Source organism: Coregonus lavaretus (genome assembly GCF_964263955.1).
Source record: "Coregonus lavaretus genome assembly, chromosome: 17".
NCBI classification, from domain to species: domain Eukaryota; kingdom Metazoa; phylum Chordata; class Actinopteri; order Salmoniformes; family Salmonidae; genus Coregonus; species Coregonus lavaretus.
In genome coordinates, this window is record NC_140004.1 from 25,672,912 (window position 1) to 25,691,681 (window position 18,770).

At 42.2% G+C, this 18,770-nt stretch overlaps 1 protein-coding gene across 3 annotated transcripts in view; it reads right to left on the reverse strand.

Moving 5' to 3' along the window:
* Positions 1-9,358: 9,358 nt before the first annotated feature.
* Positions 9,359-18,770, reverse strand: part of ap1b1 (adaptor related protein complex 1 subunit beta 1) — a 35,025-nt gene continuing 25,613 nt past the window's right edge. For all 3 annotated transcript variants that reach the window (XM_084181297.1, XM_084181298.1, XM_084181296.1), the window contains 2 exons: positions 16,397-16,551; positions 9,359-11,409 (listed from right to left, as the gene is read on the reverse strand). In XM_084181297.1, the coding sequence (XP_084037423.1) occupies positions 11,335-11,409; positions 16,397-16,551 (230 nt within the window). In that variant the 3' untranslated portion in view covers positions 9,359-11,334. The remainder of the gene's footprint in view (positions 11,410-16,396; positions 16,552-18,770) is intronic.

Sequence of the window (18,770 nt, forward strand, 5' to 3'; positions counted from 1 at the left end):
CCACGAATGATGTAGCCTAGAAAATGGACATTGACGTGTCGTGCAAAATTAATATTTCAATGTTTCCTCCTGGACACACAATCCTCAAAGGAGGCTCCCATGGAGACAGAATGTTTCATTTACACTTCCTTAAAGCGCAAGACTGACGCACAATTGATTGATGGGGTTCCTAAAGCTAAGGGATGGGTGAAGGATGGGTTCCCATCAATTGCAATACCTTGAGTGGCAATTAAGGTGTCACATATGATTAATGATACTATACCATTAATATGATGCACAGCCTGTATACTTACCTGCTCCTAAAACAATGGTCATAAAATGAATGCTTATTTTGCTCTTTCCTATTCAATTGCGACATCTAGACTACCTGTCTCAAGAGCTCTGTGTGTACTCATTAGCTATAGCCAAGCAATACTTACATATTTAGCCTACAATAAAACCCTGCGTCATCACCATTTGTTTGTCTGTATGATTTCACCAAAACGAGCGGGGAGAGTGACAATAACCTGCTGCCATTCCAGTGACGCATGCAGTCAGAGTGAGAGGCTGACTAAATGGGTGCTGGTATAAGCGCAGTGTGCGCTTGTCGCATTGACCAATTTTAACTCACCCTCACCTCATTGTTAAAAGCAAGCTGTCTAAAAATATATTTTGAGAGGTTGGTTGCTGAGGGGATGACATATAAACAATCCAAACAATATAGTGAGGTTAATGTCAAGCCCCAATGATGTCAAGGTCATACAATCAATCAGTCAAAGTATATCGATCAACCTACACAGATTGGCATGCCAAAACAGTTCCTCACAATTACCATAAGGGAAGACTATGAATGTGTCCAACATAATCTGTGCAATCAATAGAAATTCATGCTGCAACACTTATTTTAAAGTTCATGTGCATCAATGTTTTTATTATTCTGGAACTTTATTAGATTCGCAGTTCTACCTGGTGACAGGTGTAAAGGAATATTAACTTTCCTTCAAAGCGTTCAAGGCACTCGTTATAAATAATGCAGTTGTTGATGTGGTGAGTTGTTAGAACCCCTGTTGATTAAGGTTAATCCACCCTACTGGCCATCAGTGTTCCCAAGGGGTGGGCTTTCTTTTGGATCCTGAGCAAAAGCTATGATCTTCTTGGGTTACAAGAACACCATCAAAGCATTAGTTAGGTCAAAGTGAAAATCAACAGGGACCACTGTTTCACATGTCCTCATTCAGTGACACTGAGTGGTGTGTGGATGCCAGCCATAGAGAACATTACATTGCTTGTTACTGCCAAAATCATCTAGGGGCTCTATTCAATCCTTTCAGCGCTAAAGCCCAATTGAAATATATAGGCAATGTTCCCGCGTTGGAGGAGACTGCATTCACGGTAAACGCTGCATATTTCAGCTCAATCAGAAATTACATTTACATTTCTATCACCCAATCTGTAACGCTTCAGCGATACAAATTGAATAGAGCCCTAGGTATGGCACCACTCCACTGAGGGCATGCCACATACTGATGATAACAGAACCACAATATTAGACGATAACCTGATATCATTGCAGTTCAGGAAACACACAAAGCAGCTATGATGATAAGGGAGAGTTTTTATTCCATTATTAAAAAAATAGGAATGAGGCACTCAACAGCATTGAGTGTTTTTTTTAGGCACTGAACAGCAACAGAATGTGTGTTTTATAAACCTTAAACGCACACGCGCACGCACGTACAGATACATATTCATAATAGAATATGCATAAAATGCATCCTCCAGTTTAATACCCTCAAACACCAAGCTAGGCATACCTATTTTCAAAATAGGCCATCATCACTGTCAATCGTGAATGAGGCAGTTTGGAACTCGGTAGTGAGTGTCGCAACCGAGGACAGACGATTTGAGTCCCAACAGCAGTCCCAACACCTTACCACTGTTACACCTGGCTATCAGCGGAGCCTTGTCTGGCAGCGAAACAGTTCATTCTGCCTCATTTACTGCCTTTTAAAAAAACATAACTGATATGGCTGACTTGCTTAAACAAATGTGGTTTCTACTAACAATTGAGATGAACAAACTATGGCATAAGGGGATGAGGAGCAGATAAGAGGCAATCTGTAATTTCGATTAAGACATTAATGAGCGAGCTAAGATGGACGTAGTCAATATAACTATTTGTTCAGCACTTTTGAAATGTACAGGGACAGAATTCAGAACATGGGCCGTTCTTACAGTATTCTCCCTGTACACCAAGTCAGAACCGTAGGATAAATAAAGGGGGCATATAAGCAGACAATGAAAGCTCTTACAATATTCGATGATGACATTTCTCTAAAACAGGCTATAGGCTACATGTGCACCACCAAGTCAGAACAGTAGGCTAAATTATGAGGGGAAAAGGGACCAAATTATTTGGGTGAGGCACATGGGCTACTAACAGCTTACTACACAACATACACTTAGTATTACTTTCTTAGCTACAGTATACATATCTCCCTGGCATATTACATAATTTATGCAGCAGTATATAATAAAAAACATTTTTGGACTCACCTTGTTGTGCTGTGCTCCATTGAAAAGTAAGGTGGCATGGCGGTCCTTCGAGGGCAAATTTTGTCATCAAACTTTGTCATCAAAGTCTGGCATTCTCAGGATTTTTGGTGCTTTCAAGACAACTGGGAACTCAGAAAAAACAAGGTCGAATCATGATGTTAGTGATCTTCAGGTCGGAGCTCTAGAAAGAGTGGCAGTGGCGACCTGTCATTCAAGTTGTTTTGGCATTAATACCTGTCACATATCAGTTTGCAAACAATGTGAAAAAAATACATAAAAAACTAATTGAGTTAATAAAGATGCATACAAACATGGTCTCTTTTTTGCTTTCTTGAGTAAGGCAGCTCCAGCCTAGCTCAGTGCCTTCTGTGGTGGTGGGGCAGCCAGCGGAAATTATGGAGTATAGGGGTTGGTAATGTTCTCTAGTTGCACCGTGATTGGCTCAGTGTTCTGTCACTCATGGGGACACTACGTCACCAGAAAATCTACGGGGAGAGTTGGAAATTCAAGCCCCTTGGGTGCTGCCATAGAGTTACATTAGAAATGCCCATCCAAGAAGGCCCAAGGTCATTGGCCACAGATAAAATTACGTAAAATCACGTTATATCTACAGTAGCTTTGATTGGACTGTGTGAGGACAGACGCAGGGAGACGAGAAGCAAGTACAGGGAGTGAACATTTAATATATACAGACATGAAACAAAACACAGACAGCGTCTGGACAGGGGAAACATAACGACATTAATGCTGACACGGGGATCACAACTGAGGAACAGACAGATATAGGGGAGGTAATTAAACAGTGATGAAGTCCAGGTCAGTCCAATGAATCGTAGATGTGCGTAATGATGGTAACAGGTGTGCGTAATGATAGGCAGCCTGGCGCCCTCGAGCGCCAGGGAGGGGGATTGGGAACAGGCGTGACAGACTGATCATGTCAACATCATATTTTCTAAATCTTAGCTAGCAAGATAGCAGTCATCATCATGAATCAAGTCGACAATCTACTGGCAAATCCTTTTCAATCCTTGTCTTATGAAGATAAATTATTAAGAAAAATTATAGATAAAACATATCGGTGCTCATCGGCCATTGGGCATAAGCATTACACAACAAGTTGGAAATCGCAAATTCAACAATGAGTGGTTTGGAAGGAATCAGTGGCTAACTGCAAGCATTGCAAAGCGATCACTAGCCTGCTATTCAATGGAGTGGATGTGTGGTCCAAGTCTGGGTTTAAGGGTCTCTTTTCCAAGCATAAAAGGATAAACATTCAACATTGGCCATGCTGTCAATCCAGCATGACTTCTGTCGCTTTCAAAACAACTGGAAACTCGGAACTGAGAAATCTCAGACTTCAGTGAGTTCAAGACAACTGGGAACTCTGAAAAAAACTAGCTCCGACTGGGAAAATACGTTTTGAGAGGTCATCCAACTCGGAATTCCAAGTCAGGAACTCAGGCCTCTTCCTAGAGCTCCGACCTGAAGGTCACTAACGTCATGATTCGACCTTGTTTTTTTCAGAGTTCCCAGTTGTCTTGAAAGCACCATAAATCCAGAGAATGCTAGACTTTGATGACAAAATTTGCCCACGAAGGACCGCTGCGCCACCTTCCTGTTCAAGTGAGCACAGCACAACAAGGTGAGTCCAAACATGTATTGTATGCTGCTGCATAAATGATGTACATTTCAAAAGTGCTGAACAAATAGTTGTATTGACTACGTCCATCCTAGCTCGCTCATTAATGTCTTAATCGAAATTACGGATTGCCTCTTATCCGCTCATCGTCCCCTTATCCCATAGTTTATATATCTCAATTGTCAGTAGAAACCACATTTGTTTAAGCAAGTCAGCCATGTTTTTTTTAAAGGCAGTTAATGAGGTAGAATGAACTGTTTCGCTGCCAGACAAGGCTCTGCTGATAGCCAGGTGTAACAGTGGTAAGGTGTTGGGACTTTGCAGTTGGGACAGCTTTATGTAGGCCCTAACAGTTTGTGGGCACCGTTTGTCTACGTTATAGTCCAATTCATGTATTGTTTAGTGTTGTGTTGTGTAGTGGCTTTGCTGGCATGCATCTAAAAAAAAAAAGTTTTTGAGTTTGCCCCACCAACATTTACATGCTAAAATCGCCACTGGAAAGGAGAACAGGACCCAGTTTGTTTATGTGGCATCTGAATGCAAGGGCAAACGGTTTTGCATCGTAGAGGACCGAAATTGTTTTAGGTTGTGGCACTCAAGTGAGTGTGACTCATTGTGAAAATAGGCACTAGTAAAGGGACTTAGATGTCGCTCAGATGTTAACTAGCAATTTTGCCTCTATTGCATGTTTCCCTTCTCCTGCATGTACCCCTTCTCCTGCATGTACCCCTTCTCCTGCATGTACCCCTTCTCCTGCATGTACCCCTTCTCCTGCATGTACCCCTTCTCCTGCATGTCCCCTCTCCCTTGCATGTTTCCCTTTCTTATCCAAGACATCCTGCATGCCAGCCTCCCTTTATGTTTCATTCATGACTCTAATGGCCTTGGAGATGTAAGGGACTTGTAAATTGTAATGACTGTAAAATAATGTTGTGCTTTTGGAATTGTTCCCGTTCTGACTCTTTATGTCATATACTATATGCTAGTTGAATGTAGAAATTGCAGTTGTAAAAGCTAATAATTGTTGTTATATGGCTTATTTGTTTCATATTTTGTAATTCCAGTTCGATTTTGATGAAAGTACCCCTGAAATGAATGTTGTATAATGTTATGGATATGATAGCGATTTAAATGTGTCTTCATTTTCAGGTTTGAATGAGACAATGTATTCTTTCAATAAAGTTATTGTTTTATTAATATTATATCACTTGTTTATGTCTTTCCTTATCTTATGTAATACTAAATGATATTTTTAATTTGTTTTGTTGCAGATATGTGTTTGATCGGAGAACATTCAATAGAATTTGAGAAAATTCCATTGGTCACTAAAACGTCTGTAACCAATTCACAGTAAAAGGTATTTCTATTCTGATTTTAGATGATCAATCCTTACAAAATATGGAAAAGTCAATATGCTCCAAGCTTTTCTCTATCATTCTTTAGAAAGCTTTGTAAATGGCAGTTCTTTGGGAGAAAAGCATTGCTTTTCATATAAGATACACATTTACACAGGTGTTTTTTCTTGACTGATTACAATTTGATTTATGTGGTGCTATTGTATGTCCTATCATTTGAAAGAGCTGTTTCTCAGCTTTTAAAATATGTATCATGTTTTCATATAAGGTTTAACACCAGCAAATTATTCTCATTTATGCACACCGAGGTCATGGTCCAGTAACAAATTTAACATTTTGCCAGGCAGGAAAGAGTTAATGATATTTATGACAGGGTTATGTGTTGGATATTTTAATCAATAATGAGGAGAGTCAAGGTCAATCACCAATCAGAATATTAACTTTATTAAAAACGTAACGATAAGGGAGCTGGTCACAATACCCACACCAAAGTGAATAGAGTGAGAGCCCACTGAGTGGAGTGAGCCTCTGGGTTATATACTATCTCAGGATAGGTCAGGATGGTGCAACATCAGAGATGACGTACAATGGTTCCAGACACTAACCCCACACATCCTGTGCCAGACCTTAGCCCCAAATACAAATAACTTGTTTTGTTCAATACTAAAAACTTAGGACATTTGTTGTTACTTAGTTTCCACCTTACTAAAAAGGGAACCAGGGGAGAGAACAATCTCCCTCAAGGCCAAAGGAGGGGGTGACTGATGCACAGACATTGTGGAGACAAGTGATTGGTTCCCCATTACTCACGCCATCCCTTCACATGATTTGCAATAGGTAAAGACACATATTCACATATGGAAACAATGTTTCCTTCTGACCTCCTTTGCAATATTCTCTTTCTGATATTCTGCATAGCAACAAGGACATGTGATAGACAAGCCTGACTTATCCCCTCTCTGGGCCCCAGTTGACTGAGGCCCATTTAAGGGAGGAAGTGCAGCTGCCCACACCAGAGTCTGAAAGGAGACATTCTAATAACAATAGTTCAACAGTTCAATCATATAAGCATATTCTGCAGATAAGACATCTTAATTATCTATGTTACTTAGATAATTCTGATTTCTCCACCACATTTATTTGTCATTATTAAGCATTTAACATTGAACTAATGTATGCACACATGACTGTAAGTCGCTTTGGATAAAAACGTCTGCTAAATGGCAATTTAATTTAATTTTTAATTTAAACTTTGCATGATTAATGGATCTTGGAGATCTCGGAAAATACACTGTAAGTGTAACTACGCCTATGTAACATTTCATTAGATTTCGCCTTGAAAACAGTTCTCATGGGGGACACAAATCCAAAAATAATATAGGCCTATGCCATTGCAAAATCTAATGCTTCTATTCGAACATTAAAACTTATTCTAACTGAAAAAGTCACCTTATAGTCAGTCCTACTGTCATTAAAGTATAGCCAGCCTAATTGTTGGATGAATTGGATGCATATTGGTGTCTAGCTGTAGGCTAGTTGTCTAGTGATATTGTCAACCATCATCAGCTGATCCAGAAAAGAAAAGAAATATTGCAAAAAAAATGATAAAGCTAAATAAATGGTCTACTACTTCTGGCCTAGGATGGCACGGAGAACACCAGTACCTGCGCACACCTGAAGAACAACGCAATGAGCGCTCTGAACAAATGACTGACAAAAGCAAACATTGATAAATCAACAAATAAATCTAATGCATTTGGAATAAAGGTCATTTTATCAAGGACATTTTGGCGAAAATGATGACGAACAATGGAAAATCTATACGTACAGGAGCTCAGCTGAGGCCGAAATTCAGCACTACGGAGTGGACAGCATCGCCACATAGAAATAAATGGTTTAAACCACGTGTCAAACTCATTCCAAGGAGGGCCGAGTGTCTGCAGGTTTTCAGTCCTCCCTTGTACTTGATTGATTGATGAATGAAGGTCACTAACTAGTAAGAAACTCCCCTCACCTGGTTGTCTAGGTCTTAAACCAAAAACCAGCAGACCCTCCATGGAATGACTTTGACACCCCTGGTTTAAACCATGTCAGAGAGGTGGGGGCGTTCGTTTCATTTGGAAGCTTTTATTTTCATATTGACCACTACATTTTAAACAAATAGAGAATAGTCAATTAGCATTATTTAGAGACCCTCCCAAAGTTGGACTTTTGTTGCATTTAGGAGAGTTAATGTCTCATTCAGGGTAACGAGCCCGCCCGGGTCCCCCGTTATTTGCACGTTTCTCCACAGGCTGGTCCATGTCCTGTAGTAGCCTATACTGTGTGTGGTGCTGAGGAATATGAATTTATCTAAGTTCTTCAACCCACTGCTGGTAAGACTGAGTGCAGTTCTGCTAACAAGATTTGGGTTCCAGTCAACAAACCAACCACAAAATGGAGTGGTTTAGCTTATCCACCCACCCGTCACTCTTGGCAGCTGCTAGATTGAGTGGGTACAGCTCAGAGAATGTAAAGCTTCCATCTACTCTCACTTCAAAACCTCTCACCATCTTCTAGCTCCCAGTCCGTCATGGGGATAAATACTGAGCTCCAGATAAACCATTGGTTTCACTCTGGACTCATGGGGAGAGAAGGGGTGAGGACAGAGAGAGAGAGGAGCAGGGATGAGGGGAGAGAAGGGATAAGGTAGAGGAGAGCAGGGGTGAGGGGAGAGAAGGGATAAGGTAGAGGAGAGCAGGGGTGAGGGGAGAGAAGGGATAAGGTAGAGGAGAGCAGGAGTGAGGGTAGATGGGGAAGGGAGCATCAAATTAGAATGCAAAGCTGGGGGTTTTTAAGGCTGCCCAACAATGCTGTAAAAAGAGATAGCTCACTCAACCGAGTGTGGACAGCTCTATACCTTCCGAAGGTCATTGTAAAGATAAATAACTGTAGAAATGTCTATAATACACATGAACCCAGTTGTTAAGATGGAATCTGTATGTACATATTACACAAAGGACAAAAAGGATTTAAAACAACTTCTGTTCATCTTCCCTACTTCAGAGACACTTACAAACCAGACGTACTCCCAGTCCACCAAGCAGTGTCTGCATAGGTGGCCAAGTGTGGAAGAAGAGTTGCTCATCATATTGTAAATTCCACTAGTACAATACTAACCAGTGTTGCGATTGGCTTAGTCCTTTATATTACTTAGCGCCTACATTATAATATATACTGAGTGTAGAAAACATTAGCAACACCTTCCTAATATTGAATTGCACCCCCAATCTGCCCTCAGAACAAGGTGTCGAAAGCGTTCCACAGGGATGCTGGCCCATGTTGACTCCAATGCTTCCCACGGTTGTGTCAAGTTGGCTGGATGTCCTTTGGGTGATGGACCATTCTTGATAAATATGGGAAACTGTTGAGTGTGAAAAACCCAGCAGCGTTGCAGTTCTTGACACACTCAAACTGGTGCGCCTGGCACCTACTACCATACCCCGTTCAAAGGCACTTAAATATTTTGTCTTGCCCATTCACCCTCTGATTTGCACACATACATAATCCATGTCTCAATTGTCTCAAGGCTTAAAAATCCTTCTTTAACCCGTCTCCTCCCCTCCATCTACACTGAAGTGGATTTAACAAGTGACATTAATAATGGATCATAGCCTTCACCTGGATTCTGTATGTACATATTACACAAAGGACAAAAAGGAATTAAAACAACTTCTGTTCAGTGTATATCTTATGAAACCCTTATTGAACGGAAATAAACAATGTGGTATACCATTCTTAACTGATGATTCAAGTCAATTCAGAAAATAATGCACTTGAGGCATTTGTGAATATATCAGATTTTTTAATACGTCTGTTTCAAATGATGTACACACAGTCAATCAAGAAACATCAGAATTCTCCTTCACCAGCTATTTTACAGCTTCTCATCACATACACACGAGTCAGTTTTCACCACACAGACCAAGTAAATCCACTCATCTCCAAGTAGCGAAAGTGTGCATGTGTTCACTATGGAGCTGTTCCAGAGGGTTCTGATTCAATGACTCAAGTTGAAATATCCAATTCATTTTCCAAAGAGACTAGGTAAAACAGAATGGTGAAGTTGAGTTGTTCAGATTTTCTTTATACAAAAGATTTCATGATTTGGGCTACCTCTAAAGTTAGTTTCCTATACAGGTCAAGTATAGAACATACAGGTGGTTTAAAGCCTCTATGACAGATGGCAGAGGTACTTGACCAACTAAGAGGGGAGGAGGAGAAAGCAACAACCTGGCAGGGAGCCCAAGCAGCCGTGATTGACAGAGAGCACACAGCAGAAACAACATCCACAAACATCTGTGGCCCTCGCCCGCCCAGAGTTAAACTGTAATTACACTGCAAACACAAACCCGGGAATACATAATGGAATGACTTTAAAAGAGGAAAGGCGCAAATAATTAGGGAGAGAAAGGTAGTGTATGTAGTAGTGAGGCGTATATGGCTGAGTTTACATAGGCAGCCCAATTCTGATTTATTTTGCAATAATTGGTCTTTTGAAGAATCAGATCAGATCTTTCGCAAATAATTGGGCAAAATATCTGAATTGGGCTGCCTGTGTAAATGTAGCCTTAGATGTTTCTCCAACCCTCTCTAATAACAAATAGCACACAGGCACTCCAACACACATACATGGGAGAGAGAGACCTGCTCCAAGAGACAGCAGAGATTCAGTACAACAACAACAACCAAGCCCAATGGGAACATCAAGAAGGGCAAACAACAAACTAAACACATATGGGACATGGTGTGTTCCAAAACATTTAGTGTATCTTACTAGCTGGGACATCACAGTCCCTTTAAAATAAAAAGGAGGAAAGTGTGTGTGTGTGTGTGTGTGTGTGTGTGAGTGAGTGAGTGAGTGAGTGAGTGAGGTGAGTGAGAGAGAGAAACAGTGGAGACATTGAGAGGGGGGGCTGAGGGGTGAGTGAGGTGACAGAACAGGAACACAGCAGGTGCTTCACAGCCCCGAGATGTGGGGGAAAATTGTGTCTGTACTGTCACATTTTAACGTGAAGCACCGAAAGGTATGCCGACAGTGGAGATTGAACTGCTGATTACACACACTAAATATAGGTACTAATTTGCAGAGACGCGAGGCGAGATAATCATGCAAAGAGAAGAGACATTGGGGGGAGATATGGAGAAACAGTCACAAGGAGCAAGTCCATCACATCACAGCTTCAGTCTCCTCCAACAGCACTGGCTGAACACCCCTCCCAGGTGTGCCCCAGACTAGAGGCTCATGGGAGGAGGGTGGACTGAATCAGATCAGCAGGGGTTGGACTGGAGTTAGGCCATAATGCAAGGGAGATCTGACTGGGTAGTGATGTCTCATTGTCATTGAAGACAGACTAGACTTTGTGGGTTATGGGAAACAAAACCATGTTCAAGGTGAAGAAGACACAAAGACCATTCTATTGACGTGAGTGAAAGGATTGGTCTATAGAAAGCTTTGGGACCATGTGGGCCAGAGACTTCAGCAGTCTTGAAAACAGAGATTGACAGAGTTTGAATCAGATAAGGACTTGTAGAGTGGAGGGTTAATGCTTGACCAAGAGAGAACAGATCGAAACCAGGGTCCCCAGGGAGGGCACACAGACAGACAGCAGGGTTGGAGATTCTACAAGGAAAGGGCCTTTCAGAAGCCTGTAGGTCAGGAGGAGAAGGTCAGGGGGGTTGGGGGTCCAGGAGCTCCCTCCAGTCAGGTCCAGTCTCCAATCTCCATGACTCAGGTTGCCCCCCTACTTCAGCCCTGTGAGGGGTTCAGTTCTTCAGCACTGCCTCATAGCACTGGAACACACACTGGGACACCTCTGGTGCTCTGCACTTCAGAGAGATCTGAGGAGAGAGAAGAGACAGAGTTAGTTACTACATGGTCTGGCTGGGCAAGGAGATGGTAGTCATTTCTGTTAGCCAGGTGTTCGGTGTTCAGAGCTCCTGGTCAATAAGAAGACTAGTTCAGATTTAAAAGCCAGTGTGACATGCTAGAGAACTAACAACAGGTAGAAACAATTAGTTTTTTTTAGAAAGACATGGACAAGCTAGGTACACAAATCAATAATATACAGTACATTTTCTATTTAATAACTAAATCAACAAAACAGAACATCCTTAACAGAGAGAACATCCTTAACAGAGAGAACATCCTTAACAGAGAGCGAGCCTTTTCAGGGATGACGAAAGCTGTATGGACAGGATAAAGGCTAATTCGCCAGGCAACTTTTTCATACTTTCAAGAAAAGCTCCTTTTGATATGCTAGTCTAGTCAGTTAGTGCAATGCAACTGTAACGGCAGGACTTTAAGCACTGTCTGTTTAATAAGCATTGTAATTATTTCAGCAGCTTCACTGACTCATGCGTGAAGAGAAGAGTGAGTAACTCCCAACCTCCTCCTCTATTCCCACCATTTTAGCAGAGGCATTTTGTTTAATTTTATTTGCAGGGGAGAATTTATTAGCATTATAAATGCTGCCTTTTATTCAATCTTATCAGCTTGGAGCGGAAAAAGAAAAAAAACGGTCTCATTCCCTCTCTCCTTCCCCCGTTCTGCTTGTGAAGTTTAGAGAGTCTGTTGCTGCAGGATCTAATAGAGCTCTTGGAGGCGGTTTCCTTTTCATCAGAGCTCATGCAGGAAAAGCTAAAAATCGGTGTGATTGAAGCAGTACTACTGTAGCCGTGTGTTTGAGGTGCCAGGGTGATTGTGTGGAGAGTTCCGGTTAGCTCGGGCTGAGCAGTTCTAATGACAGTTGTCATTAACGGTCCAGAAGCATTTGAAGTCCCATCAGACAGAGGTTCACACCAGGTCCCTCTCTGACCAATGGGACAGGAGATCACACTGCTGTGCCATGGTGGCAGCGTGTCCCCCAGCACTGTGTTGGTACATTCCACAGTGCTGCGCTAGACTAGTGGGAACACTGCACAACCTCTCCCTGTAGGGCTGCTGCTGGCTCTTTACTAATGCATAGTGGTGCTGGCATGATTAGTCAGAAACACACACAACCTCTCCCTCTATGCCGTCAGCATTAGGCCAGGTTGGAGAAAACGAGGCTGTGTTGGCTGTCGTTTGGATCAGCTTATTAAACCAGATTGTAAAAAAGCTCTGATCAGCGAGGTTACATGGTGTGTGGGCATTCTGCTTAAGGCTTTGTAAATGCTGCTGAATAATCTGCCTGTGAGTCAATATGAGGGTGGAGTGTGGAGGAGAGAGTGAGAGAATAAAGGACAGAGGAGAAAAATTATTAGCTGTAGAGAATAGTGATTGGTAGAAACAGTGCAGGTGGGTGGTGGAAGTGTTGCAGGAGTGTGGGAGATGTAGGAAGATGTAAAGATGCTCAGATTGCTGCACCATATAAGGGTACCGTAGATTGAGAGATGAATGGGGGAAGAAGAAAGGAGAGATGAAAGAGGAGTAAATAGAAGATGTGTGTATGATGGCACGGTCGTGATGCTGGCTGTGCCAGAGCACCATTCTCCCACAAACCCCTGCAATTAGCCACTCTTGGGGAGGGGGGAGTGAACCAGCCCTTGCCATTGGTCACACTGTTGCCATGGGGACGGGAGGTGAGGGCCCTCCGGTCCACTTCAAAAGGTAGAGCTAAGAAGCAGAGCATCATGGGATAACTGGGACCAAATAGGTGGGGTGATGGAGGAGCCTTGGGGTTAGCAACGTTACGTTAGAGTACACCCAGTTAGTATAGACGGGTTGGTTGTTTAGCAACCAAACCGACGTGTGCTCAACTATGGGGAAAAACAGACAGGGTTGGCTTAGATTGTTGACAACACGTAAACTATATTTAGTCTCCAATGTTTATTGAAAACATAAACAAATTTGCACAAAGAGCACTTCTCTCAAATACATCGTTACGGTTGTTGGTTAGCTAGCTAGCGAATTTTTGCCATATTAGCATAGACATGACATCAGTCAAGACACCTCGAAACAAAACATGGTATCAAGAACAAGCCAAAACGAGCCACTTATGATTCCCCACAGGGCAGCTTCTTGGCATTGTTGCTAGCTATCTGGCCATCCAGAATAACAACAACACACAGACTTCTGCCCCACTGAATCACATGCATCGTTTTCGTGACGTTGTCAGCTAACCCCTCAAGAGTTAGGATGGTATAGTTTCTTTACTGATGTCAGCATTACTGCCTTTCTAAAGGGAGCTGTGGAATCTTCCCACAGGCTGAGTACGATCCACAATGTTATTTTCTCAGGCTAAAAATAACTGCTTAACACAAGCATGTGGTCAGGTTGACTTTCACGTGTTATACTGAGAGAGCATCAGATCCATGCAGTAGCAGCACAGAGGTGAGAGTGCATGCTGCACACATTCAACATGTTAGCATCTTTAGCGGCAGATACAGATCTTCTGATGGTAATCATCTGTAGGGAGGAAGAGAGCCTTAAGGGCCAGAGAGTCCAGTGGACGGAGACAGACCAGAGGACGGACAGACAGATGAACTAAAGACAAACAGACAGGGGCAGAAGGAAGAGGAGAAAGGAACAGAAAGAGGGCAAATCCAGACAGTTGTTCAGGCTGAGGGATATAAATATGAAAGAAAACCAACCTCCAAATCCTGGACAAATTAAGAACAGCACAAGTGGAGACAGAAAAACAAGGACAAAAACACATCAACTACAAACATGACTACAGACATACTAACAGAACAAGACAAACAGTCAAGGGCGGATCAAACACCTCAGTTGAGTCATTTCATGTCAGACTGAAAACCCTTATTCATCTCCTGAATGAAAATACCAATAGACAGAAAAATCCAGAAGCTTCAACCACTGACAGATGAGTCAAGTTGAATCCAAAATAATGAAATGTGGAGGAATTCAATTTAAAAATGCTACATTTGAGACAGATGGACTAAGACAGTAGATTGACTGACATACAGAGCCTTCGGAAAGTATTCAGACCCCTTGACTTTTTCCACTTTGTTACGTTACAGCCTTATTCTAAAATTGATTAAATTGTAGTTTTTTCCCTCAATCTACACACAATACCCCATAATGACAACGCACAAACAGGTTTTTAGAAATGTTTGCTAATTTATCATTAAAAAAATATGAAATATCACATTTACATAAGTATTCAGACAATTTACTCAATACTTTGTTGAAGCACCTTTGGCAGCGACTACAGCCGAGAGTCTTCTTGGGTATGACGCTACAAGCTTGGCACACCTGTATTTGGGGAGTTTCTCCCATTCTTCTCTGCAGATCCTCTCAAGCTCTATCAGGTTGGATGGGGAGCGTTGCTGCACAGCTATTTTCAGGTCTCTCCAGAGATGTTAGATCTGGTTCAAGTCCAGGCTCTGGCTGGGCCACTCAAGGACATTCAGAGACTTGTCCTGAAGCCACCCCTGCGTTGTCTTGGTTGTGTGGTTAGGGTCGTTGTCCTGTTGGAAGGTGAACCTTGGCCCCAGTCTGAGGTCCTGAGCACTCTGGAGCAGGTTTTCATCAAGTATCTCTCTGTACTTTGCTCCGTTCATCTTTCCCTCGATCCTGACTAGTCTCCCAGTCCCTGCCGGTGAAAAACATCCCCACAGCATGATGCTTCCACCACCATGCTTCACCATAGGGATGGTGCCAGGTTTCATCCAAACGTGACGCTTGGCATTCAGGCCAAATGACTGAGGAGTGGCTTCAGTCTGGCCACTCTACCATAAAAGCCTGATTGGAGGAGTGCTGCAGAGATGGTTGTCCTTCTGGAAGGTTCTCCCATCTCCACAGAGGAACTCTAGAGCTCTGTCAGAGTGACCATCGGGTTCTTGGTCACCTCACTGACCAAGGCCCTTCTCCCCCGATTGCTCAGTTTGCCCGGGCGGTCAGCTCTAGGAAGAGTCTTGGTGGTTCCAAACTTCTTCAATTTAAGAATGATGGAGGGCACTGTGTTCTTGGGGACCTTCAATGCTGCAGAAATGTTTTGGTACCCTTCCCCAGATCTGTGCCTTGACACAATCCTGTCTCAGAGCTCTATGGACAGTTCCTTCGACCTCATGGCTTGGTTTTTGCTGAGGTCAACTGTGGGACCTTTCATAGACAGTTGTGTGCCTTCCCAAATCATGTCCAATCAATTACATTTACAACAGGTGGACTGCAATCAAGTTCTAGAAACATCTCAAGGATGATAAATGGAAACAGGATGCATCTGAGCTCAATTTCGAGTCTCATAGCAAAGCAGCTGAATACTTAAAATTTCTAAAAACCTATTTTCGCTTTGTCATTATGGGGTATTGTGTGTAGATTGCGGAGGATAAAACCATTTTTAATCCATTTAAAAATAAGGCTGTAATGTAACAACATTTGGAAAAGGTCAAAGGGTCTGAATACTTTCCGAAGGCACTGTAAATTGACTCATCTGGGCTGGGGAAAGAAGACAGTAAATGCCTGTATAATGAATAAAAACATGATCCTAAAGCACATTGACTAATGAGATGGGCTGAGGAGTCATGTCAAGGTCACTGTTCTGGAATAGTCAGGCACAATGTCCTGGGCTACTGCTAATAACCAAGTAAGCCGACAACAGTACACTAACACACACAATGAGTCACACATGCGTCACAAATGAAACAATACACACACGGATCCCTCAGGTGAAATATACTTAGCCAACAGAGTTGGTGGTGATGATGACTCACCAAATTCACCCATATGTACACACATAAACACTCCAGATCATCCTCATCTCTATTCATCCCCACTCCCTCCCTCCACACCCGCTCCGCTGCCACTGAAGTTATTCTTATCCACCCCTCTCTCCTAGATTTCTCTCTCCTTTGATAATGTTGTTCTCCGTCCCTCCCCTGTCCTCACCGTGTAGTTGGGGTTTCCAGCCTGCACCCTCAGTTCAGCCAGCACCCAGATGCCGTTGGACAGTTTGATGGACATGTAGAGCATGTCCTGGCCCTCCACCGTGCGCTTGGCTATGGTGAAGATGTTACTGCCCTGCAGCTTGTTGCTGGCTGCATCTGTTTAGGGGGATAAGAGAATAACCCTCAACCACAATCTGTGTCACTTCTTCTTAAAATTTGAAATACACAGTTGACATTTTAAAACTTTATATAGTCAGGCACTACATATAATAATGATGAGTGAGAAGGTTACAGAGGGTCAAAGATCATACAATCTTTGACCCTCTGTAAACTTCACTCATCATTATTATTCACAATTCATTCAGGATTATCCGTAATCATGGTAACATCGACATTAACGTAGACATGTTTAGAAACATTTTCTATTCATAATAAAAGTGACAATACATTATTTACCATTCATTTCTATTGGGCACAAAATTATCTGAAACAACCTAAATGAAGTGCAAATGCATCCAACAAGTTTGTAGTCACAAGCTTGATGTAGTCATTGCGTGCTAGGACTATGGGATTAAATCCTCATCTTTTGACTACCTTGTTTAGAAATAAATAATCTTATGGGGTGTTAATATACTGAACAAAAACAAATGCAATATGTAAAGTGTTGGTCCCATGTTTCATGAGCTGAAATAACAATCCCAGAAATGTTCAATAAGCACAAAAAGCTTATTTCTCTCAAATTTTGTGCACAAATAGGTTTACATCCCTGTTAGTGTGCATTTCTCCTTTGCCAAGATAATCCATCCACCTGACAGGTGTGGCATATCGAGAAGCTGATTAAACAGCATGATCATTACACAGGTGCACCTTGTGCTGGGGACAATAAAAGGCCACTTTAAAAAGGTGCAGTTTTGTCACACAACACAATGCCAAAGATGTCTCAAGTTTTGAAGGAGCGTGCACTTGGCATGCTGACTGCAGGAATGTCCACCAGAGCCATTGCCAGAGAATTTAATCTTCATTTCTCTACCATAAGCTGCCTCCAACGTCGTTTTTGAGAATTTGGCAGTACGTCCAACCGGCCTCACAACAGCAGACCACGTGTAACCACGCCAGCCCAGGACCTCTACATCTGGCTTTTTCACCTGCGGGATCGTCTGAGGGGGTGCTGAAGAGTATTTGTCTGTAATAAAGCCATTTTGTGGGGAAAAACTCATTCTGATTGGCTGGGACTGGCTCCCCAGTTGCACCTCTGCCCAGTCATGTGAAATCTATAGATTAGGGCCTAATGAATTTATTTAAATTGACTGATTTCCTTATATGAACTGTAACTCAGTAAAATCTTTGAAATCGTTGCATGTTGCGTTTATATTTTTCAGACCCCACTGTGTATCTATCCATCCAACAAAAATATAAACGCAACATGTAAAGTGTTGGTCCTATGTTTCGTGAGCTGAAATAAATGATACCAGACATTTTCCATATGCACAAAAAGCTTATTTCTCTCTGTTAGTGAGCATTTCACCTTTGCCAAGATAATACATCCACCTGACAGGTGTGGCATATAATAGAAGCTGATTAAACGGCATGATCATTACACAGGTGAACCTTGTGCTGGGGACAATAAAAGGTTACTCTAAAATGTACAGTTTTGTCACACAACACAATGCCACAGATGTCTCAAGTTGAGGGAGTGCGCAATTGGCACTCCCTCAAGTTTTGAAGGAGCGTGCACTTGGCATGCTGACTGCAGGAATGTCCACCAGAGCGGTTGCCAGAGAATTGAACGTTCATTTCTCTACCAACATGGTTTTAGAGAATTTGGTAGTACATCCAACCGGCCTCAAAACCGCAGCCCACGTGTATGGCATCATGTGGGAGAGCGGTTTGCTGATGTCAACGTTGTGAACAGAGCGCCCCATGGTGGCGGTGGGGTTATGGTACGGGCATTAAAATGCAAATCAATTTATAACATTTTTGACATGCGTTTTTCTGGATTTTTGTTGTTGTTATTCTGTCTCTCACTGTTCAAATAAACCTACCATTAAAATTATAGGACTGATCATGTCTTTGTCAGTGGGAAAACGTACAAAATCAGCAGGGGATCAAATACTATTTTCCCTCACTGTAAGCTACGGACAATGAACACAACTGCATTTTATCTATGGCAATTTGAATGCACAGAAATACTGTGACGGGATCCTGAGGCCCATTGTGAGGCCCATTTCTTTTAAGGTATCTGTGACCAACAGATGCATATCTGTATTCCCAGTCATGTGAAATCCATAGATTAGGGCCTAATGAATTTATTTCAAATTGACCGATTTCCTTAAATGAACTGTAACTCCGTAAAATCTTTGAAATTGTTGCATGTA